At 39.0% G+C, this 26,218-nt stretch overlaps 1 protein-coding gene across 1 annotated transcript in view; it reads right to left on the minus strand.

Annotated features, from left to right (window-relative positions):
• Window positions 1-26,218, minus strand: part of TENM1 (teneurin transmembrane protein 1) — a 540,368-nt gene that overhangs the window by 242,368 nt on the left and 271,782 nt on the right. Inside the window, exon 5 of the mRNA XM_027838584.1 lies at window positions 8,775-8,927. Coding sequence (XP_027694385.1) covers window positions 8,775-8,927 — 153 coding nt within the window. The remainder of the gene's footprint in view (window positions 1-8,774; window positions 8,928-26,218) is intronic.

The following is a 26,218-nucleotide window of genomic DNA, read 5'->3' on the forward strand; positions in this document are numbered from 1 at the left end:
TCTGAAAGTATATCTGTCTCCTTATGTTAAGGGTTTCTTTAAGTCTCATTGTGATAACTGCCCTGTTCACTAATAAGTTTTTGGATTTCATAGTTCTTTTGGTATAAAACATTTAGTAACATTAAAATTAAAGGCCCTAATCTTAAGTATCTCATGATTGGAAGTCTAAGGACTTACACAATAAGATGCCAATTATCTTTGTAGAAAAATTTCTATATGTTGATTATTAGATTTCCTTGAAACAATCAATCCTGTCAAACTCTACTGTTAAATAGCATCATCCTAGAAAGCTGAGCCTTTTAATAATATATAATAAATAATATATTAAATATATTAAAACAAATATTATATTAAAATTAATATATTAAATATTAAATATATTAAAACAAATACAGGGTCAATGTATAAGCTAGTTTCCTAATGAGAAAAGTAAAAGGGAAAATTTGACCTCAGATGTAAGGGACATACTTGATTGGATGACACTCAGGACTAGAATGTAACTCATGGAGGAGATACTTTATTCAAATGAAATGGGATATGTAAAAGGAATGATGATGGAGGAGCACCATTGTATACTGATAAAATATACACATATGATAAAATCTAGGAAGTAGATGGAAGGGTTTGATAGTGGATAGAATTTTGGTGACAATGAGAAGTAGAAAAAAGTAGTACAATTGTCACTGGAACATATTAAAGACCACCTGGACAGAAAGAAGAAAAAGATGAGGAGGAGCTCAGGAAAGAGAACCTAAGTCTGGCCCAGAGGCCAGATAACTGACTTGAATTATTCAGGTATCTACTAGATCTTTCTCTCTCCTTCCCTCCCTCCCCCTCTTTAAAATCTAGTAATTGAATTTCTATACTTGCCTCAATGATAATTCTATCCTTCAAAAGATGGAGGAACTAATGAGGGGCATCTGGGGATTGACACCAAGAAAAAGGAACTGTTTGAGAACTTGAAAACCAAGTGAGCTTAAAATTCATGATAGAAAAAGAGAAGAAAGCTGGGAATAGTCTGATAGAGTCACCCTGGAAAAAGAAAGAGAAATAATCTCCCTATATTTTGAGAAAACAGTTATTTCAACGGTCTCAGAAAGACAGGCAGGATCTCATGGACTATAAATTTCCACAGGAAAAACTCGGATTCTAAAGACACAAAGTGAAATAATTCCTCTGAAAAGGAGAGTTGTCTATTGAGATGAATGTGGATAGTGCAGGGAATTCTACAACCAGCTTAGCTTTAACACAGCCTATTCAAAAGTTCCAAAGAAAGGATAAGAGCACTACTCAGCGAGTAGGGGACAGAGAGAAGGCAGGGCTGCTCAACTCTCATTTTGCTCCAGATAGATCAAATATGGCTGATAGGGAGGTGATATCAAAGATAAGTAATAAGACTGAAAAAGAGCATTGAGTAGCCCTTGATGAGTCCAGGTCATCTAGGGTACTGAAAAAAGTGATAACTAAAGCACTGGCAGTGATCTTTGAAAGATTGTGGAAAATTAGAGAAATACTGATCAACAGAAGAACACAGCTTTTCAAAAGGGACAAGAATGGAATAAGAAAATATTTAGCCAGTAAGTTTGACTTAGATTACCAGAAAAATTCTAGAATTTATCAATTTGGATTTGATGTAAAGGCAAATAATAAAATTATTCCAAAGTAGAACTTTGAGTAAAGAGCCTAGAACTACTTTCTGGGTATAATGTAGAGGGATTCTGGTTTAGGTACAGTCTTAAGTGACAGTGAGAAGCCTGTTGTTCAGGCCTAGGGAGGTTGACAATCTTGCTGTCCTCTGCTCTGGCAAGACCACTTTTGCAGCACTGTATTCAGTTTTGGGCTATATGCTTTTGGAAGAACACTGATAATCTAGCAGATATTCAGAGTAGGGTAATCAGGATAGTAAAGAACCTTGGGATCAAGAAAAATGAAAATTAGTTGAAGGAATTGTAGATGTCTAGCCTAGAGAAGAGAAAATTTGGGAGGAAGTAAAGAAGGTATGATAAATACTCCATGTATTTTAAAGTCTGTCACATGAAAGAAGATTATATTTAGACATAGAGAAAAGAATTAGGAGAAATGGGTAGAAATTACAAAGACGCTTATTTAGATTTGAAATATGGGGGGAAAACTTCCTAATAGATCATCTATTCCATAGCAAAATGGGATATTTTTGAGATGAGTTCCCTTTCACTATCTTTCAGGAAAGGCTGGAGGAATCCCTGGTGCAAATCTTAGTTTAGGCAAAAGTTGAGCCAGATGATCCTTGAGCTCCATTAGAATGCTTATATCCTCTGATGATTTTCCCTCACACAGACTATGCTGCTTTCCCTCTAGTAGGTTGTTTTTAGTATTATGTGATCTCATCCTTTATTGCAAACTCTACTATGTTTGCCTGGTATTGAAGTTAGCCTATTCTGTCTATAATTTCCTGTGACCTCTGAGTAACCTTTACATTTGTGATGGTTCACATATGTAATCTGCCAGTCCTCTACCATAATGGTCATTCGTAATATCATATTAGCCATTTTAGCCAATTCATACTTGAGTCCTTTCAAAACCCTCAGGTAGAAATCCTCCCTCTGGTACCAGTGATTCATCCACATTTATTTTGCCATCTTGGCTTGGATTATCCTCCACCTTCAGAAGCATTGCACTAAATTCCAGGGCTTTGGTAAAGCCCTGGAATGACATTCTTGACAGCTTCACCTGGGTTCAACCCTCACTGTGAAATTGACCAAGGCAGTGGCTCCCAAAGACTTGAATCTCTGGAGCTGGAAGGATAGTATTTGCATCTATGCTATAGTGAGCAGGTCTGGTCCTCATACCATGATGAAGTTGTGGTCAAGGGAAAGGCAGTAGTTGTACAAGGATGAAAACACGGAGGCAGAGGGGGGATATAACTACAATCTAGAATAGCATCAACATCAACACTTGCGTAAGCACTAACTTGCTAAACAAATGATAGAGGGAATCACATGAAGCCAGAGAGTTCTAATGTTATGATAAATAAAAGGAAATGTCATTTCACAATGGAGTCAACTCCTGAAAGTTATTGCACCAAGAGGTGATGAAGGCTGAAAACATGCGCAAAAAAAGTTCAACCAAAAAGCATTTAATAAGCACTTATTCTGTGCCAGTCACTGTACTAGGGGCTGGGGATGCCAAGAAAGGTAAAAACAATTCCTCTCCTCAAGGAGCTTATATTCTACTAACTAGTAACTTATTGGGCTATAGTAATGCATTTCAGGATTAAAATGGTGTCTTAAGAGAAATTTAGATGTCTAACATTTAATAATGGTGTCACCTAACATGGCCAGGTTCTCCCTTGGCAGTCTGCTCAAGATATTACACCCTAAATCTAACCCACTATGATGTTTCCTATCAGTCCACTGACTGTGTGTGTTCATTTGGAAAAATAAAAGAAGAGGAAGAAAACGAAACTAGTGAAACATTAAACATATATGATCAGGAACGTTTCACATCAATTTTTTATGCTATAACCAAGTTTATCTTTCAGCATCGTGAGCTCTTTCCATAAATCTATTTTAGAAGGCATATCTATAACGTGCTTTAGAAAAGCTTTTGTTAAAACTGAAGTATATTGATAAAGTGATTTAATATAGCCAGAAACAAGCTGCTACACTCTAACTGGACCTGCTCTAATCTTGTGTTAGGAAAACATACATACATACACACACACACACACACACACACACACACACACACACAGCATTGGAGGAAACATTTCCTGCCATTTGCCATCAATCTTTAAAAATAATCATGTTAACTTCCACCATCACTGTCTGTTAGTATATTTCACTATTTTATTTACATAGTTTGCTGTGCTCATATGAATTATTCCCAACTTTCCCACAATGTATTAGGCTCAAGTAGTCTTTAAGAAAAAGTTACTAAAACTTAGGACTGGTTTGATTCTGCCTGCTGAGTGGGTTCAACTATCCAGCTGGTTTCCCTTTTGGGCTCTTGTGTTCTAGCTTTCCCCTGACCAGCCAACCTGGATTCTTTCACTTTAGGTTGGGCCAAAGAAACCAACCTTTGTCCACTGGACTGGGCAGGGAAAGCAAATGTATGTGCTATTTGAAGCAAATCGAGCATTAAAAGCAGGAAAGTGCTAGTAAATGTTCAACAATCAGCTGTCCTGGAAAAAATATCTGGATTGCACACTTTCAAGTTTAATCTGTATTATCAACATTTTCTCCATCATTTTCTTAAGTCCCAACAATAATAAATAACATATCAAATCCTGATTTGTAGCATTTGCAGATTTCTGAGGTGTAAATGCTCAGTGACAATTTGACAGTTGGCTCTTATGAGCTGCTACTAATTGGCTGTAGTATACCCCAGATTAAAACTGATACTCTCCAGCCACTATTTGTAGTTTAGACTCTATCAAGATAAGTGTTTCATTGCCTTGACTGTCCCCTCCCGGGGGCCTTCCCCCCCCAAGACCTCACATAGCACTTGGCCTATGCTTCTCTAGCTTACTCATCATGGCATGGTGGGCATTAGAGTTAGCAGTGTTGGTATTCATCTCCTACCAGGCTTAGAGCACAGGTGCTCTAAGCTGCTTCATTGTCTACAACACAGCTCTAGAATGTACTCAAACTGCGCAGGCAGGAAGCATAAATCAGACATATTCTGCTTTGGCTTAACCTTTGTTATGAGGATAATAACTAAGAAAGCACTTAAGAAGGAAACTGGTGTCAGTATTCACCTCTGCCAACCAGGGCTAGCACCCAATGCCAAGACTCTTGCTTGGCTGCTCACACAAGGGCCCCTGTGTTGTTTAGAAGGGGCACTTTCATGGCCTGGCTCCCAACTGTGAAAATCAAGCTTACTAGAAGACGGGTGAAAAAAGGGTAACAAAGTTGGTAGATGGGAGAGTAGACAGAGTTGCTGGACTTAGAGTCAGGAATACTCAAGTTCAAATCTTGCCTCGAACCCAGGGAAAATCACTCAACCTTTCTCAGCTTCAGTTTCCTCATCTGGAAAATGCCAGTAACATTGCCTGCTTCACAGGGTTCTTGTGACTATCAAATGAGACAACATACATGCAGTGCTATACAAAGCTTAAAGTGCCACATGTGTTGTTATTGTTGTTATTATTATCTCTTTGGTATGTACTTTCCTGTGTACTAAATCCCTTATCCAAAGCAGAATCCTATACTTGAAAACAAGCCTCAAAAACAGAAAGCTTAAGAACTGCCCCCCGACACACACACACACACACACACACACACACACACACACACACACACAAGGAAGGCCATCTGAGTTGTTATTAAAAATGTAGAGGTTAGTCAGGAAACTATGCTTTTGGCTCACTTCTGCCAACAACCAGCTGTGTGACCTTTGGAAAATCCTTTACCCTCTCTGTAGCTCTATTTCTTAATCTGCCAAAATGGGATATTTACACCTCCTATTGGCCCTTTTGACCTCTGAGACTTGATATAAATGATGATAGATGGGAAAACATGACAAGTTAAAAAATAAACAAATATAGACTATCATTTGGATCAAGAACCTCTAACATGCAAAAATCCAAAATTTTAAAAACTGGTATAAGTTAACTATATTTACATCACAATAGGATTCACTCCAGTGTTCCTCTGAATACTGCACTGAACATATGATTACATTTAGAGAAAATGGACCAACCCACAGTATAAAGTGAGGAGCACCCACAATGAAATTGCGGCCATAAGTCAGAGTTCAGAGTTGGTCACATGCCCTACTGGCCAGATTTCAGGGAAGGGGAGGAAGATTGCAGGACTGACTCTTTTCTTTTCATATTCAAGGGAACACAGAATCATAGATTTAGGGCTGGAAGGGACCTTAGCTGCCATCTAGTCCATACCATCCATTTTGCATAGGAGTAAACTCAGCATAGGCTGAGAGAGAAGTGACTTATCCAGGTTTCCAAGGTTATAATTGGTAGAGTCAGGATTTGAAGCAACATCCTTTAATTTCAAATCCAGGGATTGTTTTTTATATTATACCACAATGCTAAGGTTTTGTATTTTTTTTTAACAAAATGAATGTTTGCAATCAAATATCCATTTTTGTTTCATTTGGAAAACTAAGTAGAGAGAAAATTATTCTTCTATGTTGCACTGAAAAAAAGATATGGATAATGACTGTTAATTAGAATCCAATCTCAACAGAATTTGATTGACAGATTTTTATAAAAAGTCTCTTATCCATCAGTCTGCCAAGCAAGGCGATGATAAACATTTTAAGGTGCTCAATGTGCTATGAAATAGAGCCCAAATGCTGGAGATGGCAAGTTTCTAAAGTATAACAAGTCAAGAATTTGATGAGAAGGTGTCAATTTCAAACTAAGTTTTCAAGAACCAAAATCTTTTGAGTCTTAGAGCCTGAGAAGACTTCAAGAATATATAGCTCAGTTTATGTATTTCCTATGTGGAAACTTTGAGGCTTAATAATAAATCCCAAAGCAGTTTCTTATACTTTCTGGCTTAATCTTCTACAGAGAAGGTAGTAGGATGGACAAAGTACTATACAGTAATTGTTGGTCAGTTTTCCCACACAATGATAGAGACAGGGAAATGCTGGACCTGTGATTTCGCTAACATAGGGAATTTCCAGGGGCAGAGTGTTTGGCTACCCATTCAGACTTGATACCTTCTCTGTGATTCAGTATCTTAGGAAGCTGCCTAAAGAACTGAGAGTTTAAGTGATTTGTTCAGGGTCACACATTCAGCACATGGCACAGGCAGATCTTAGACCCGTCTTTTGGGCTCCAAGGCCCATTCTTTATCCACGAGGCCAAGCTGAGCGGCTCTGTCATTGTACATTTCCCTGATCCAATTTATAATATGCAGTGGATAACATAAAAAAGGGGGTTTGGCTTATATCACTGGAGTGAACAGTGCCCAGAAACCACAAAAAGATATGAAAACACTGTTATTTCATTGAAAATGGTCGTGACAGTACTTAAGATTTTCCCCAAGATTCAGCTCTGTCTACATATTATAACAAGATTTTTGCACTTGACAAGTAATATGTAGTAAAAATGTGATAGAGTAGGACCCTCAAAAGTATAATTATGGTTCAGGCTATGTCCATGCTTCCATAAAAGGTTACTTCAAGCTAAAACTTGGCATGTATGATATAAAACCGCAGTGATTTTTCTTCATAAAATATTTAACTGAAATTGCTTTGGTCTTTCTGCTGTTGTAATTGGACAAACATTTTTTTTGCACATTTGTGTAACTTGTCATGTTATATAAAAATATGGGGTGATAAAGTTTGTCTTAAAAATTCACTGTCATTGAAAGCCTCCAGGGCTTTCCTTTTACAGTCTTTTTTGCAATTTTCCAATTGTATTCGGCTCACTGGAAAGAATCCAAAAATCTGTATGTGAAAATAGGCACAAAGGTATGTTGGTAACTATGAGCTTATGACCTTCTACCTCTCCTGACAGCCTTCAAAAGTCACAAAACCGATGGGATTGAGAGAAACAATATCAAAATGGCAGCTGGTCCTCCTGTAGGTTTCTCCACATTGACGTAACACCCTCTATTTGGGTCCCTCCCAGAAACAGAACACCAACAAGAGAGGATGTGAGATGGAAAAGAGGCCTCCGTACAAAGGTTAGGTGAATTCTGTTCCACCTGCTGGCCTGCCTGCTCTGACACCAGTGGTCTCTTCAGGCTGTCCCAGGAGTGATGATGACACTGCTGAGACAGGTCAGCACAGTTTTGTTGGACCCTAATGAAACAGGTGAGGCAGTAAGTAATACTCCAAAGCAGGGCCAACAAACCTACCGTGTTGAATCCTGAGTGTTCAGTTTTACTGAATCATTGAACCAAAGCAAAGTCATGAGAACAAATCAAAATATGACACAAAAGAGAAAGTCAAGTAGTCTGACTAGTCTAACTGGTAACTGAAATGGTCTGTTTCTAAAAACTTTTAAACAAGAATATTAGGTCTAGCTTTGCCTTGGAAGTTTTCTGAGGACAAGAACCAGACTTCTGGCTTTTCTGAACATTCCTCATGGCATCTAGCATGGTGCTGGGCATAAAGTATGTGCTTGATAAATATTTGTTCAACTAAATTCAGTCAAATGGCAACAAATTCTCCAAATGCAACCTGGAGAATGAAAATTACCATAATCTCATTAAAAGAAAAGTCACACTAAAGAAAAATCTCTCGGCTTTTTTTCAAAGCTTGCAGGTGAAAACAGATTATTCAAAAGGAATGAAAAGCTTATGGTTGCTAATCTTATGACATGACGTGTAGAAAATGAGTCAGGGAGTTCCCAGGTGATATTAGTTACCCTTCAAAAGTCATTCCTCTTCAGGTGGCCTTGAGGTCATGTTTCCCAACTATTATAGAACCAATTCTGCACCCTCCCAACCATTTGATGAGCAGAAGGCATTTCTACATATTCTGAAATGTCAAGTGTTATATAGACCAACCAGAACTCTCACTTTCTGTACTCAGACATAATAAATTGATCTCAATCCCAACTTTGCTTCAGGATTGTTAGGTGGGAAATGAAATCTTAAGTGTGTTGAAACCTCCACTGTGTCAAGACTTCTCTGTTTTTAAAAGAGCCTATGCTTTCGGAAAATTCATTCTGCTTCTACCCAAGGCACCAGAGGAAAGCTCTATTATATAAGACACATTAACATCTTGATCCTTTCCTCATTCAGTCCTCCTTCTGAAGAACCAAACTGTGAGGAAAGCCATTCATAATAATTTACTCATCTTCAGCCAAGTACCTTTTTTCTCTGTTTTATCAGAAACCTTTCCCCCGATTGGTGGGTAGGTAGCATCCATTGATTCAGTCCCTCGGTTTCCCTTGCTAACTCCATTTTCGTAGAGCTGTCCTTCAACTGGCTGCAATTGCCAAGTCAGGCCAAACAGATGTACTGCTGTAAGGAAAGAAATCATACAATTATTTTATTTTACTGTATTCCAGAGAGGTTCCCCAAAACCAGTTGCTCCTTTCACCTGAAGTCATCTATATTCTGCCTTCTCTCAGCCAGGCATAACTCCTTATCATCAATTCTTAAACTAAGAAAACCTAAATGTGCATCTCTAATCATAGCCACAGTTATTTGCCAAGCAGGCTCGCGGATCCAGAGGCTAATGGCATCCCTGATAATCAGTAGCTAGTTGTCATACAGTAGGATACCTGGCTCTTTGCTTCCCACCCTCAAAGCTAAGAGTCCCATGCCTTCATCAAAACAGATTTTCTCATCATTCTGCAAAACAAAATCAACTTGGAAACTTATATTTCCTCAGCAACCTCTGTCCCTGGAGGCCCCTCCCTTCCTCTGACTGCAAGGGTTTGGGTGGGGGTGTGGATATCTGGGAACTCCTCTAAGATTCTCCACCATTTAAGGAGGGCACCCAGAGAATTCACCTTATCATTTGCTACCTGGATACTTTCCTGGACTTCATGATCTCCAGAAACTCATTCTTCAAGATGAAATCAACTCTGAAACCTCTCACATTCTCATGTCATTTGCCAATCCAACTGTAGGACTTCATCGTGCCCCTACCCAGGTAACCTCCCCACTCCTTGCATCTTTTTGGCTTCTTTTTACATGTTGTTCCCCCCCTCCAATTAGAATGTAAGCTCCTTGATGGCAGGACTATCTTATGCCTTTGTTTGCATCCTCAGTGCTTAGCATAGTTCCTGGCACATAATTGGAGCTTAAATGTTTACTGACTCTGATAGACTTTTCTGCTAAGACTTCATAAGCACTGTACTAATGTATAATTTCCACTCCCACTCAATACTTTTAAAGGTATAGGACAACTTATGGCCCGGTGAAACTTAATTGCTCATGTAATTCTGGGTCTCCATGAGGGAGATGAAAACATATCACAGTGAGCAAATTGGAACTTGCACAAGGAAGACTTTTGAGATTAGTTGCATATTTGTTCCTTTCTTTCTAAGCTTTCCCTGCATCAGATGGAACCTGACCCTAACCTGGGGCTGGCCAAAGGGGCTCCAAATGAATTTTTTTTTCCTTTGGAGGTTTGGAATCAAAACTTGCTGAAGGTGATCAATATATAGAATTTGCCTCAAGTTTTTCATATTCCAACCAGGTCTTCTTTAAGGGTAAGTGAACAGATAAGCCATCATTCTGACTGCTCTTAGCCCACAGGCAGGGCTAACTGGTGTAGCTGATGCAGAGATGTAGCATATATCCTAGAGACTTAGGATAAGAACAGAAATCTTAGCCAGAGAGCTTATATGAAAGTCAGTCATCCACCTCTAGCTGGATCTGAGGGGGTTTCTAACATCCGCCTTCTAATTTATCCTTAAAAACTTTTAAGCATTTAATTGGTTTCTACCCTTTTCTTTGGAATTGAGCCAGTGCTGCCTAATGAATTTCCTTGGCAATTATTGGAAACAATGGCTACTCAGAGGAGAGTGGTTCTGAGTAAAGTACCGTATAGCATATTAATAAAGCAGTATCAGTGGCAGCCTAATGATTTTTCTGCCAAATACCTCCAAGTGAGGCCAGATTTTCATCCTTGCTCTAATTAAGGGTAGGTTTCCAAGTTTTAGGGGGAAATTTGGTCTACTCAGCCCCTAAATTATTTGAATATGATGGCTATTAAAGATTATATTAGAAACGTGCTTCAGACCCTTACTTCAATTGCTTTTGTTAAGTTAGACAAGCCATGAAGGCATAAAAGCCATCGTAGTTATCATTTTCAAGATCAAGGGGGCTATTTCAGATACTCTGTATTAAGTTAAACCACTTTCCCGGGGGACATATAAAAAGGACAGTGAAAATATGTGTGTGGGGAATTGATTCAAAGGAACTTAAAGTAGGGACTTACTTCCTTGATCATGCAAAAGGGAATGTTTCTATCCAATAAAGAGAGAAAAAAGAGACATGTGACCTTCTTGCAGAACAAAGAGGCTATAATGACTTACTGTTGTGTGATTTCATGACACCTCACTCAATACGTAAACTGGGAGCTACAGCCAGAGTAACATATATGTCTATGGTCATCTATGAATCCATATGAAGGTCATAATCAAACTCTCACTCTAATCCTATCTCGTCTACCATTGGTTTGTATACTTTTCCAGATATATGTGTGTGTATTTAATACAGAATTTACATATCATATATTAAATAATATATAATACACATTATATTATACACACTCATGGAATATTTATATTATGTTTTGTCCTCTGCTAAATTATGTAGGACAACTGGTTCTCTAATCCCCCCCAACTTTCCCATGAAGAAAAGGAGTGGGAAAGGAGAAAGAAAAGAGAGAAGTAGGATGGGTATATACATATGGGTATATACATATGGGTAGAGTGAGGACATTGAACTACTGGAAACTATGGATAATAGCAGTAAAGAGAAACTAGTCCAGAGTTTTCTAAATTTTAATAATATGAATATCCCTGCCCCATACTAGCAATTACAAGACTTACAATAGTGGGGGGGGGTACAAATATGGATCATAAAAATGCAAATGTGCTTAAGCTGCATGAATTTAATTATACAATGCATTATATTCCTCTTCAATCACAATTGATCCAAGCCTACTAGCATGCCACCTAGTGGCAGTAGCTGCTGATACAATGGTTAGACCCTTTTGGTCTAATCCAAAAAACTCACCTTTTTATAGCACTTCAGAGCTTTCATCACAACAACTCTGTGTGGAGAACAACCTTGCTTCATATTCAGGATAACCTGGTTTCAATTTCTGCCTATCACATATAGCCTACAAGTCACTTAATATCCCAGTGTCCCAGGAACTTCTTCAGAACTATAAAGAGAAGAGCAAGTACTAACTAACGAATAATAATTATAACTAACTAATAACTAATCTATTTTGGTAGCGTGAGTTTCCTCACTCTAAGATCCGGAACCAGTGAAATCAGTTCCCTGTTTCCCTTCCCTCCAAACCAAAGCGAATCAAATTACCAGTCTCAAAAATGAAAAGAGTGAATTCACCACCAATGATGTTGAAATTAAAGTAATTATTAGGTGCTATTTCACCCAATTACATGCCAGTAAAACTGACAATCTAAGTGAAATGAAAGAGTATTTAAAAAATATAAACTGCCTAGATTATCAGAAGAGGAAATAGAATACTTAAATAACCCTATCTTATAAAAAGAAATTGAACAAGTCATAAATGAATTCCCTAAGAAAAAATCCCCAGGACCAGATGGATTTACAAGTGAATTCTACCAAACATGTAAGGAACAATTAATACCAATACTATATAAACTATTTGAAAAAAAAATAGGTAAAGAAGGAGTCTTACCCAATTCCTTCTGTGACACAAACATGTTTTGACACATAAACCAAGGAGAGCAAAACCAGAGAAAGAAAACTACAGTCCAATTTCCTTAGATGCAAAATTTTTAAATAAAATACTAGCAAGGATACTATAGCAATATATCACAAGGATCATATACGATGACCAGCTTGGATTTATACCAGCAATGCAGGGCTGATTCAATATCAGGAAAACTATAAACTTAACTGACCATATTAATAACAAAAACAACAAAATTATACAATTATATCAACAGATGCAAAAAAAAAGTTTAACAAAATATCACCACCATTCTTATTAAAACACTAGAAAGTATAAGAATAAATGGAGCTTTACCAAAATTTACCAAGTGCAAGTATTATCTGTAACAGGGATAAATTAGAAATTCTCCCAGTAAGACCAGAAGTGAAGCTAGGATGTCCATTATCACCATTATTACTCAATATTATATTAGAAATGATAACTATTGTAAGACAAGAAAAAGAAACTGAAGGAACAAGTGTGGTCAATGAGGAAACAAAACTATCACCTTTTGCAGGTGATATGATAGTATATTTAGAGAACTTGAGAGAATCAACAAAAAAACTAGGTGAAACAATTAACAACTTTAGTAAAGTTGCAGGCTATAAAGAAAACCCACACATATCATCAGAATTTCTATGTATTACCAACAAATCCCAGCAGGAAGTGAAAGAAATTCCATTTAAATAACTGCAGAAAGAAAAAAATACAGTATTTGGCAGTCTACCTGCAAATACACACACACACACACACACACAGGACTTACAGGAATACAATTAAAAACACTTCACACAAATAAAGACAGATCTAAACAATTGGAGAAATATTAATTGCTCATGGGCAGGCCAAATCAATATAATAAAAATGACATTACCTAAATTAATTTACTTATTTATTGCCATGGCAATTAAATTACCAAAGAATTATTTTATAGAGCTATAAAAATAATAACAAAATTCATCTGGAAGAACAAAAGGTCAAGAATAGCAAGAGAATTAATAAAAAAAAAGTGAAGGAAGGCAACCTACTGGTATCAGATCTCAAACTATACTACAAAGTGGTAATCATCAAAACAATCTAGTACTGAATAAAAGAGTGGTTGGTCAATAGAATAGATCAGGTACATAATATACAGTAGTAAATGACCACAATAACCTAGTGTTTGACAAACCCAAAGATACAAGCTTTTGGAGGAACAACTCAACATTTGAAAAAATTGCTGGGAAAACTGGAAAGCAGTTTGGCAGAAACTAGGCATAGACCAACATGTCACACTGTATACCAAGATAAAGTCAAAATGGATATATAATTTAGATATAATGTGTAACATTACAAGCCAAGTGGGGGAACATAGAAAAATTTATGTTAGGTCTTTGGATAAGGGAAGAGTTTGTAACTAAATAAGAATCTGAATGCTCTTAAGAGGTAGAGTTTTAATTCTATTGCAAAGAGAGCAACTCTGAGGGGTTCACCACATTGTTTGAATACCAAACAATCCTTTGCCTAAAAGACTATTTTATAGAGAATTCACACGAGGCAGGTGCTCAAGTGGTGGTCAGAAGAAGTGATATAAGGACACTCCCAAGGTCTTTCTGAAGAACTTTTGTATAGATTGTGAGATATGTGAGACACTGACATAGAATCGTACAGCATGGGGTGCCGGCATCAAAGAAGGCACTGTGCTCTATGAGCAAAGCAGAATTGCAGTAGCTCAAAAGAAACATAAGATGCACAAATTTAGAGGCACCTCCACTCTAAATGTTCATATGGACTATTTGTGCCTGACCTGTGGTAGAGCCTTCTGAGCTTGTATTGGTCTGATCAGCCACAGTCAGACACACCATACGTCAACCCCAACATCATGATGACTTTTTGGTCCTCTTTGAGCACAAAGGACAAACAACAACAAATAAGAGCTAGAGAGGATCATGGGAGGTAAAATGAATAATTTTTATTATATGAAATTGAAAAGCTTGTGCACAAACAAAACTAATACAGCCAAAATTAGAAGGAAAACAAGAAATTGGGAAAAATTTACAGCAAGTTTCTCTGACAAAGGCCTCATTTCTCAAATATATAGGGAACTGAACCAAATCTATAAAACTAAGAGCCATCCCCCAATTGATAAACGGTCAACGGATATGAACAGGAAGTTTTCAGAAGAAGAAATCAAAACTGTCAAGTGATAAGAAAAAAAATGCTCTAAATCACTAATAACTAGCTATATGCAAATAAAAAACCACTCTGAGGTACCCCCTTTCACCTGTCAGATTGCTTATGATGAGAAAAAAGGAAAATGACAAATGTTGGAGGGGATGTGGAAAAATTGGGAGACTAATGCACTATTGGTGGAGTTGTGAACCGGTCCAATCATTCTGGAGAACAATTTGAAACTATGCCCAAAGGGCTATATAACTGTGCATATCTTTTGATCCAGTAATACCACTATGAGGTCAGTATCCTAAGGAGATCGAAATAAAAGGAAAATGACCCAACATAAAAAAATATTTGCAGGAACTTTTTTGAGTTGACAAAGAGCTGGAAACTGAGAGGATGCCCATCAATTGGGGCATGGCTTAACAAGTTGTGGTATATGATTGTTATGGAAAACTATTGTCCTATAAAAAGGGATGGAGAGGATGATTTCAGAAAAATCCTGAGAAGACTTATGTAAGTTGATGCACAGTGAAATGACCAAAACCAGGTGAACAATGTACACAGTTACAGAAATATTGTAATGAAAATCAAAAGATTTAGCTAAATTGATCACTACAATGATCCACGAAGATTCCAAAGAACTCAAGATGAAAAGTGCTATTCACCTCCAGAGAGAGAACTGATGAGCTCTAAGTGCAGGTTGAGGCATATTTTTCCCCATTTTGTTTATTTATTTATTTTTTGCAACAAGGCTAATGTTTTACATAAATTCACATGCATAATAGGTACATACTGCTTGCCTTTTCAATGGGGGGGTATGGAGAGAGAGAATTTGGAATTAAAAGTTTTACAAAGTAGAGGCTATACAAATGCTTGCTCAGTATATTATAATTCATTTCAGGTAGAGGTTGGACTGGGCAGTCCCTGAACTCCCTTCCAATCCTCAAATGTTGTGATTCTGGTTCTCTGAATCCAGTACTCTTTCCTTTGCACCACACTGCAGGGATATTTTCCTGAAGGTGGTTGGTTTGAAAGGAGAAGCAAGAACATAACGAATTGAGAGAGGGAGGCCACAGGCTGAGAGGCTTTGAGTTTAAAAACCAAATGGAATGTAGCCTTTTTGTTTGCCACATATTCTCAAGAAATGCACAGATTTGGAACAAAGGACTGAGGTGGAACGTAATGCAACAAGGTTCCATCTAGGGGTTTTCATTTCTGTTCATTTGCAAGGGAGACAAAATTTTTTTTCACATGTTTATGAGTTAACTTGCCTCTCCAAAAGTGCACATGTATGCCCTTTGTACTTACATTCTTAGGGTCTGTAAACTCTTCCCACTAATGGCATACATATTTGTGAGAGTGGATTTTCCAGGTCTATGGAGGAAGTATTTTATTAACATTTTTTCTTTTTCTCTGTTATTTCATTAAATGCTTGTTCATGAACTGATCATAGCCTCTGACTGACTAAAGAAAAAATAAACACGAGTGTGTGTGTGTGTGTGTGTGTGTGTGTGTGTGTGTGTGTGTGGCTTACGAGCTATGGTTTGAGCGGATGCATGCAAACAATAATTTGAATAAAGCTGGCTAGGTAGCCCTAAATGCAAAGATCGTGGTGCCTCAGATGCCCTAAAGACAACATACAGAAAATGCTTTGTAAAGTTTATATCACTGGAGATGCACCAGCTATCAAGGCTCTACAAAGGGTTTACTGTACTGTTATGTTTCAAGGCACATGATTTGCTATAGCATATCCAATCTGTGTAACAAGCCCTCTAATAATGGGGTTCTCTCTACCAATCTTTGAAATAGTTCATTTTGTAAATGTGAATTATATTTTTCTTATGCTCTTCTTATTTTTCTTAAAAATGAATTCCACATGCATCTGAGAACAGAGAAATATTGAGCAGGCAATGTTCTGGTTTATTATTTTCCCTACTAACAAATGTATAATTCTGACAACAGAGCAGAAATCTCAGCCTATACCAGTTGTGCCCCATGCATGTGAGTGCACACACACACACACTTTTTACACCACTTTTAGACTTTAATATGTAACAATTACATGTACTTGGACACTTTGACATTTGTATTACAAATGAAGAAACAGCCACTGTCATTCCTGCCACATGCTATGAATAAAGTCTAAGACAAGAAAGCCTGGGGTAGGGGTGGGGGACTGTTCCCTCTCCCAGTTTCCTTACAAGGTGTTTCATTTTCTTGCAGCCTAAGGCAACAGTACTGCATTTGTGTTTCACTCCAGAGCTTGGCATGGCCACATGTTTGACACTTAGAAACTGGGCAGTTTCCTTGCAAAACACACTAAACGCTATCCAGTCCTGGTCATTTCTATGACAAGGGGCCATCTTGAGAAAAGAGTTACTTGAATTAAATGAATGACTGCTAACGTTACAGAAGCCAGGTTATCTTTCCATCTTAAAATAAATCCAATTTTCATTGTATTTAACATCAAATTGGTCTATGAGTAAGCTATAGCCCTTTCATAAATTACCTTCAGATCTCCGCATTATCTTGGTAATAACCAGATTACATGCAGGCCTGAAACCCATTCATTCTCAGAGAAGTATTTTTCAAGAACTAAATAAAGGAAGTGAAGTGTGTTTATTTATGGTCCTCCATTTTTTTCTTAGCACTTGGATTCAAGTTTGTTTCAGAACTAAAAAAGCTCATGTATTTATATTAGATCATGAACATATATGAAGCATATTTGACATGGTTGATTTTAAAGCAATTTAAGCAGTAAGCCACCCATAAATGTGATCCCTTTCAAACACTTCTGGGAGACTACAGCTATAGTGAGTGTGTGTGTGTGTGTGTGTGTGTGTGTGTGTGTGTGTGTATAAGCGCACAATTTCATTCAACATCTCCTAGGGCTTTACTAATTTAAGAAACAAAAAGAGCTTTTCTGGTTGGGCAGTTTTACATAACAAATTCTGCAGGTCTGCTGCGGAGAAACAGTAAAATTAAACGCCAATTAGAGAAGAGATTAAGAAGGTGCAATGGCATCCAGGCAGACATCTTTCTTGCTACATCATCCGAGTGGCTCCCTGCCTGTCTGGGCCCCATCTTCTCCCTATTACACAATGCTTCAGCTGATAAACAGGTTTGAAAAGGTTTTATTGTTGGAATAAATGACTTTCATATCTCATTTTCGGATTCCATTATCTTAAAACTTTTATTTACTGTGAATTCTGAATGTCCCATTCCAAGGCTGCAGTAATATTTATAAATAATAAATTCAATTTGTGTAATTTATCAGAATTTAATATGTGATCCCTACTTACAGGTGCCTAATAGGCTCTTCTGAGAGTTTCTTATCAGAAAGATCCAATTATTTAATGTTTTCATCTCAAGTAATTGTAACAGTAAGTACTCTCCATGACTCAAACTTTGTTTTATTTCCTTTTAGATTATTCAGCAAAGATTTCTGACAAATTTAATGGCTGCAAAGCATTATACTAGCAGGCAATGAGGGAACTACACATTTGAAAACACGGTCCCTGCCCTTGTAAGGGGTGCTGGTGAAATGGGAGGATGAGACAGACACAGCCACAAGGAACTTTAATGCAAAATAACAGAAGGCAAAGTCCTTTGTGGGATCTGAGCAGGGTGAGATGGAGGCCTTCCTCATGGAAATACTATTTGACTGGATCTTAAAAGCCAGGCAGGAATCTACTAGGTGACTAGGTGAGGGAGAACAAAGGACATTCCAGATATAGGGAATAATACGAGTAAAAGAACCCAAGGCAAGGTGCCGAGTGTGCCAGTCCAAGATATTCTCTCTCTGGTATACAGCAATGCAGGGGAAAGGCTATGATCCCTTGCCCTTCATGAAATGTCCTCCCTCAGGCAGATTCACCCTTAGCCAAAGTGGCATTAGGAAGAGAGATCTTCCTGTTCGGTACTAGGGAAGGTGAACTCCTGATGGCCAAAGTCATTTTCATGAGGCTCAACATCAAGGGGCATTGTCTAAGAGAGCTACCATAGGCTTAAAGAGCCAATCTCCCGGGGAAGGGATATCACTGGCTGGAATCTGAGATCTGTAGGTGGAAAGAGATGCAGAACAGAAGATGACATCTGCCACTATCTTTTGGGAGTTAACAGAGAATAGTAGGAAGAGTGAAGATCTGGGAACACAGTGGAGAGACTCAAGATGATATGCATTGACTAATAACATTATCTAGGAGTTGAGGAGAACTGCAAGATGAGTGGGTTGAGTAACACTACACAGATGACCAGGTGAGCTTGGTGTCAGGGGGTAGTGACAGGGCATACTGACATGAATGAACAACCTGGGTGACTCATATACAGGGTAATACTATAAGTGACTGAGCCTCTTGGGTAAGAGTTGGTCATTGGTGGATATTCTTGGTTCTTCAACTTACAAATAAATTTTTGTATTCTTTGAGCATTTTGAACTATACAATGCATTGCTTACAACACATTGAATTGGGGCATCAAGCTAGAGAAGCAAAAAGTTCCCCAGTTGTTCCTGGGACCTTTAATGCAAATAAGAGCTTAGGACAACAGGCTTATGTACCAGGTTAGAAAGCTAGCGTGGGGCAAAAGAGGGCCATGAATGACAGGTCAGGGAGTCTGAGCTTTGCTTGAAGAGCCGACAGTTACCTAGCAGAGGAGTGACACTAGCAGATCTACACCTGGTAGAAAGGGAGAAGATAGATGGGAGGTAGAGTAAAATCAGAGATAGGAGGGTGAGTTAGGTGGCTACTGCCAGTTCCAGCTAGGTAGTAATAAAGGCTTGTTCTGGGGTGATAGCAGTGGGAACTGAGAGACAGGAGCAGATGGGAGAGATGGTGCAGAGGGGAAAATCAACAGGAATCCATGAAAATACAATTATTAAACACTTAGCTTAGCACAAACTAAGCACTGAAGACACAAAAGAAAAAACAAATAACATTACATTTTAGTAGGTAGAGACGACATGGATATGGAAGTAGGGGTCAGCAAAGAGCACTTTGGTCAAGAACATTTCATGGATAGAGAAGAGGACCAAGAGGAAGTAGATTACCAGGCTATATTCATGTGGACCTGAGAAGTAAAGAACAAGGATGAGGCAAAGACAACTTTTTCAACACGGCAGGGTGCAAATAGGAGCAATACAAATGATGGAAAGAGTTACATCAAAATGAGGGAAAAAATAACAAGTTCAATTTGGGACAGGTTGACTTTGAGATCCTGGTGCAACGTCCAGGTGGAAATGTTCTATACGTAGTTGGAGATATGGATTTAGAACTCAGAAATAAAGTTAGGGGTAGAAATAGAGATCTGTGTGGAGGTGATGTGGAGGAATGATGGGACTGAATGAGATTGCCAAGCTAAAGTGTGCAGAGAAAGAAATAAAGAAGGCCAAAGCTAAAACTCTGAAGGAACACCCATATTTAAGGAGGTGGGGAAGAAAACAAGAAGCTAGTATGGGAGACCAAGAGGCTGAAGAACAAGGAGATCAGGCTATTTTTATAGCCAAAGGAGGAGAGAATATTCAGAAGGAGGGAGTAGGTGGCAGCAACAAATGCAGAAGGATCAAAAAAGATTTTTTAAAAAGGCCATTAGATATAGTGATGACTTCATAAAGGTCAGTTTCAATAGTGATAAGGGCAGAAGCCAGACTGGAGTGGCAAGCAGTGGCCAGATAAGTGTGAAACAAGTACAGGTACTAAGCAGGGACAACCCCCGCCCCAGAACTTTTGGTGAGAAAAGAAGAGAAATGGAATTAACAATGAATAGTAGAGAAAGGCAAAAAGAGAAGGCTTTGGTAAGCAGATAGGGAGCAGCAGGATAAAGAGGAAAGAACATGGAATTTGGAGTCAGGTGGCATGGGTTCAAATACCAATTCTGCTATTTCCCTGTGACTTTGGTAAAATCAATTAAGCTCTTTGGGGCCTCAGTTTCTTTCTCTGTTAAATGAGGCAGTTAAATGAAAGGATTTCTAAGATCCTTTCCAGCCTCAAATCCTATCTGTTATCCTTTAAGGGTATGTACCCTAAATTTGAAATCCACAAAATCAGTGAGATTTGTAAACTTCTCAATGGCTACTCAGCAGCCCCAGAGGTAGGAGGAGTGGAATGTATTGATGGGAGTTACCTAGGGCTGAGGATGAAGAGACCAAGAATGATGACAGATTCAAGGGATGAATGATTCTAGAATGATGGCTTCACATGGTGAAAATGGTAGAAGGAGAATGTAGGGTCCAAATGTCACTACTGATGCTGTGGGACAAGAGACAAGTGGCTTCACCTCTCTGATTCTTAGTTCTCATAACTGTAAAACTGAGATGAATTCACTAACCTCTAAGGGTTGTGAGGACCAAAGGAAATCATAAAATATAAAGTCTTTGCATTCTTGAAAGGGCTAGAAAAATGTGACAAGTTATTATTAATCATTCAAGCAGCTAAACAAACCATTAGAATGGCTAGGTATAGACAAGTGAAGTCAAAATAGCGGAGAAAGAACTGGAGAGCAGAGACCGATCAAGGGCTGGGAGGAGGGGTGTACTGGAGCCGGCTTGTAAGGGCTTGCAGTGTGAGCACTTACACCTCAGAAATTGGCATTTGCTACAAATCAGGGCTTGACTTGCTATTTTGTTGCTTGTCTCGACTTTAGAAAGCGATGGAAAAAATATTAATAATACAGATTCAACTGAAACATCCATTGTGTATCACTGGAGAGCTGGTTGTTAAACATTTAACAGTACACACCTGGTTGAGAGGCTTTGAACAAGGCTAAAAGCAGGTTTGATGTAAGAGAGGGGAGTGGGGAGGTAGAAAGATGAAAGGCTATAGAATTTCCAAGCTCAGGACCTTGAAGGTGGGATAATTCTATGAGATGATGAAGCTTAAAGTATAACTGTGCCAATATGTGGCTGAAATGGGAAGGAGATACTGGGGTGGAAGCACTTGAGAAATTGTGTGGTCAGGATGTTAGATGGGGACATTTACATGAACAATGTAGTCACTGAAGATGATGGCAGGGGTGTGGACTATGACAGGAGAAAGGAGAATAGGTTCTAAAAGAATTGCAGACTTCAAAAAAGGAGTATCTCTTGAGGGAAGGAGGTAAAAGCATGGCAGAAACAGCAGTGGGGAGTAAAGAATGTCAACCTCTCCCTCTTGGTCCTGTGATTTAGGGGAAATATAAAAGTGAAATCGTCAATGGAGAGGGTTCGAAAGGCAATGCAGGTTTCGGTTAATCAATGGAGGTGTCAGTGTTAGAGCATAGAGTGAGGTTTCCAAAGGGCACAGTGGAATGGGGTAGGAAATAGGCAGGTTGGGCACACGTGTAATCCTGAGCAAGTCACGTAAAATCTCTGAACCTCAGTTTTCTCATCTGGAAAATGGAGGTATGTACACTATCTACCTTAAAATGATTACTGAGGGGGCAGCTAGGTGGCACAGTGGATAAAGCACTGGCCCTGGAGTCAGGAGGACCTGAGTTCAAATCTGGCCTCAGACATATAACTCTCACTAGCTGTGTGACTCTGGGCAAGTCACTTAACCCCCTTGCCTAGCCAAAAAAAAATGATTACTGAGGAAATTACTTTATAAACCATAAGGGGACTGATAAATGAGTCATTTTCTTGTTAATGCTACTCCTGGTTTGGTGCTTATTAATTTCTCACAAACTCTAAGGGAGAGCCTAAACATTTAAGTGATCACTAAGCAGAGTTAGTGACACAGCAGATCAGATCCAGCTCCCATCTCATAACCTACTTGAAGCCTAATACTGAAACAAAAAATGCAAGGTGCTATCACTTAGTTATGTTGTGCATGTAGCCCTAGATGAGTGGGAGCTTAATGAGTGAGCTCAAGGATTCCCTTACCCTGCAGGTGCCTAGGTTTATTCCTCTGATCAGTGAAGGGGTTACAATCAATGATCCCTAGTATTCATTCCAGCTTTGAGTCCCATATCTGATACCTGAAAATCGAATTTTTCAGGTCAACATCAAGGAAATGTAGCCATCATACAGTACAGATAGCTGCTTAGCCTATTTCAGAAAATCTTTGGGGAGTCAGATTTCACATGGAACACTCACACTCAGCTAACAAGAAAGATCAGAGGAGGCAGAAAAGAAGAGAGGAAAAGAGCAGAAGGAAGAAAGAAGAGGGAGGAAGACTGCCAACAGAGGTATATATCAAGTCATTGGGCTCATAGGCTAGTGGTGATTTAAACATCACTGTAAAAATAGGTCTGAATGGATAGCAATTAAGGAGCTGGCCCTCACATCATGACCTCAGGGTTGTCACATGAGCATGAAGAGCACAGTTCATAGCACTTCTTAAACTGTGGGTCATGACCCCATGAGGTCGCAAAAATCTGGAAAAAGTAAAAGGTTTCTGAACATGCAAGGACCAAAAACAAATTCAAAATCAAACGCGTAATGAATCCGAGGTGTTTGGGGCGGCACTTGCCCGTGTTTCATCGCCCAACTTCACTGTACCCTTGTTTCTGAACACAAAGCATGTGCACCTTGCACTGAGCATGACCTCAGGCCATGCAGCACCAAGCAACACTGCCAAAAAATGAAAAAGGTCTGTGAGTGGAAAAAGTTTAAGGAGCCGTGATCTAGAAAGTGTCATTTAGGCATGCTTGTGGTGGGAAGGAAGCTGCTCTGTGACTTGTCTCCCTCTATAAATCCAATTTTACACATAGGTTGGAAATGTCTTTCCCTCTGCTTTGGGGAAAAAAACAAAATAAAGCATAAATGGGATGATATTTGGGGATGAAGGAGGGAGCATCCTCTTTTTGGATGCTTTCTTCTTCTGTCTTTCCTTGAGGCCACTTATGAATCTAGTTCCATTTTTATTTGTTGAGTCCTCTTTTTGATGGATCCTGAGAGAATCTTCAGGAGACCTTTAACTTTGTGCTTTGACCTTGTGTCTAAATTACACATTATTAACTTGGATTGCTTCATGTTTGCTGATTCAACCAAAACTTAGACATTTGTTTTAAAGATGATTTTTATCTCCACTGATATTCACTATGTTAGTCCTAGCAGCATCGCACCTACCATTTGGAAGTTGTGGGATTCAGGCCTCCTTGGTTCATGGTTTCTGGAAATGAGAGCATGCACAGGCTTCTCAAAGATATTATCTTTTCTTAATGGAACATGCTCTTCGCAAAGAGTGCCATAGAAGGGTGAGAGTCTATTTTTATGATATTTGGTTGAAAATTCCCACAGAGCTATGTGGCATAAGATAGACCCTGGGGAAATTCTCAGCTGATTTACCCCAGGATGAAAAATATATCCCTGTGTCACAAATCCTGCTGCATCTAATTTATCTGTGCCACTGAAGTGAGGAAGGAATATAAGCATACACTGTCAGAGCTGAAAGAGACCTCTGAAGTAATTTAATTCGATCCTCTCATTTTACAAAAGGAGAAACTGAGACCCAAGGAGGGAACAGAGGCTTGCTCTATGTGCACATAATGAGTGACAAAGCAGGGACTAGAATCCTTGCCTCCTAACTCCCAGTTTCCTCCAAGGCTCAGCCCAAATGTCTTGTTACCTCCTACACAATCCCTTCCCTGACCCCCTCTGCTGTCTGTGCCTCTTCCTTCAGATGACCTGGCATTGACTTTGAATATACCTAGGTGGACATATGTTGCTTCTCCAAACAGAAAGTAAGCTCCTTGAGGGCAGGGATGCTTTCTATTTGTCCTCTTTATTTTGACAATGACTAGCACAGTGTAGCATGCAGTAGTGGGCACTTAATAAATGCTTATGCATTGATTGAATTCAATTCAACAAACATGTTTGGACTGCCCCTTTCATGTGCAACTCATTTTTACTCTCTTCTTCCCTGAATGTCCTGGCTGGTTAAAGGGTAGCCCTGACAAAGCAAGGGGCGTGGGCTCAAGCTCCATGAAGGTCTGATGACTTTGCCCAGAGATGAAGAGCTCTTCCAGGGCTAGGCACTCCTTCTCTCTCCCCTCCCCTCCCCCTACTCCAATGCTAATTCTAGCCAGCCTCCTCCCAAGTGGGAGGGTAAGAAGTGATAGAGCGTCCCCAAACCCAATCCCACTGCGGCAAACCCAATTCCAAGTACCAGCACATAAGATATGCTATCTTTGTAGAGGGCCTACGCCTGTACACATTTTATCTTTAAATGAAATCTTAGACTGCATGTAACAGAAGAGTCCTCAGGTCTCTGAAGGTTTCTTACCAGCTTACAAGCTCTTTTCCCTAGCCTTCTTAGCAATTCTGTTTAAACTTTAAGCTGGTTACTTTGTCATCCAAACTCCTGCCTTTTTTTGAAAGGGGTTCAAGTCTTTCTTCAAAGAAAGGCCAAGGATGTCTGAAGTTCTTGAAAATGGGTCCAAGGGGGCAAGAAATATGGAAAAAGAAGACTATAGCAGTTCTCAAGTTGAAATCTTCTTCAAGGCCATAAAACAATAAGTTCTGTTTTTACATCATATCCTACGGCTACACCTTTCAAGCTTTCAAAGGACACCCAGCAAGATGCTTCTTTTGGTTCAGATTCTAGATGTCAACATTTTATTTCAAACGTCCTTGATTTGATCAGGGAATTCTGCTATATATGTCCCCCAACCATTTGGCACTTTGAAAACGATGTCTTGTTAGCCACAACTTGCTTTGAACTGAGTACTTTGTACTCATTTTTACCATTTTTTTTTCTCTCTCTCCACTCACATTCATCTATCAGTGTTATCTAGAGAGGCACAGCAAAGAAACAGCCAATGAGAGAACGGGAGAGACAGAGAGGAGAGGGACAGAGAGAGAGAAGAGAGAGGGGACAGAAGGGAGGGAGGGGGAGAGAGAGAGAGACAGAGAGTAGAAAAGAGAAGAGATGGGATTGAGGAGGAAAAGGTGAAAACACGGTACACTGCATACCAAGATTACACTATTACCCTGAACTACCAGCCAAGAGCACTCACTGTGAGCTGTGTTTTAACACCGGACATAAGGTACAAAGAGCAATTCAATCCACATATTCTTTTTACTAATGGCCAAAATTTATGAGAAAGCATACCAGGTTAGGGGAGCAGTTTGTAGCCATGGACAGGTACAACTTTACAAGTTGGCATGGTAGTCTTGTATGATATGATAAAAGGTGCATCTCTTGCTCCTCAAAATGCCTCCCTGACCCTGCTCAGTGATTCCTGTAATTCTATAATTAGTGTAGCTTCATTTCTTTGGCTCAGGACTTTGTCCCTTGTTAAAATGCAGTTGCCCACTGGGATAGGTAACATATACAGTCTTATTAATCATTAACACTCCAGTGTGAAACAATATAGCAAATCTCCTTCGAGAAGATTGATTCCCTGAAAGAACTGTTGTTGAAGAGGTATTTGTTCATCAACCATCTTAATTAATACCAAGTGTGTCCTCAAATAGGCAGATGCATATGCCCATTAAAACTATTCACCTCTGTTGTGGAGGATGTCCACATGAAAGAACATTCCCAACAGAAGAGGGCTTCTCTACTGATGGTGAGTGAGCTACTCTAGATGCTCATTTGCACATGACCCTGTACTGACAGCAAAAACCATGGAACACTGCATAGCCTCCAAAGTAAGATTTACAACCACTCAAAATAATTTGAATGAACAACCCATGCTTAAATAAACAAGTGTATAAAAATGCCTATTGTCTAGATTAGGAAATTCAGTCGGATGGACAGCTCACAGAGCTGGCTCATCAGTACTTCTCTTG

This window comes from Vombatus ursinus, unplaced genomic scaffold (assembly GCF_900497805.2).
Source record: "Vombatus ursinus unplaced genomic scaffold, bare-nosed wombat genome assembly UNPS02004596.1, whole genome shotgun sequence".
Lineage (NCBI taxonomy): Eukaryota > Metazoa > Chordata > Mammalia > Diprotodontia > Vombatidae > Vombatus > Vombatus ursinus.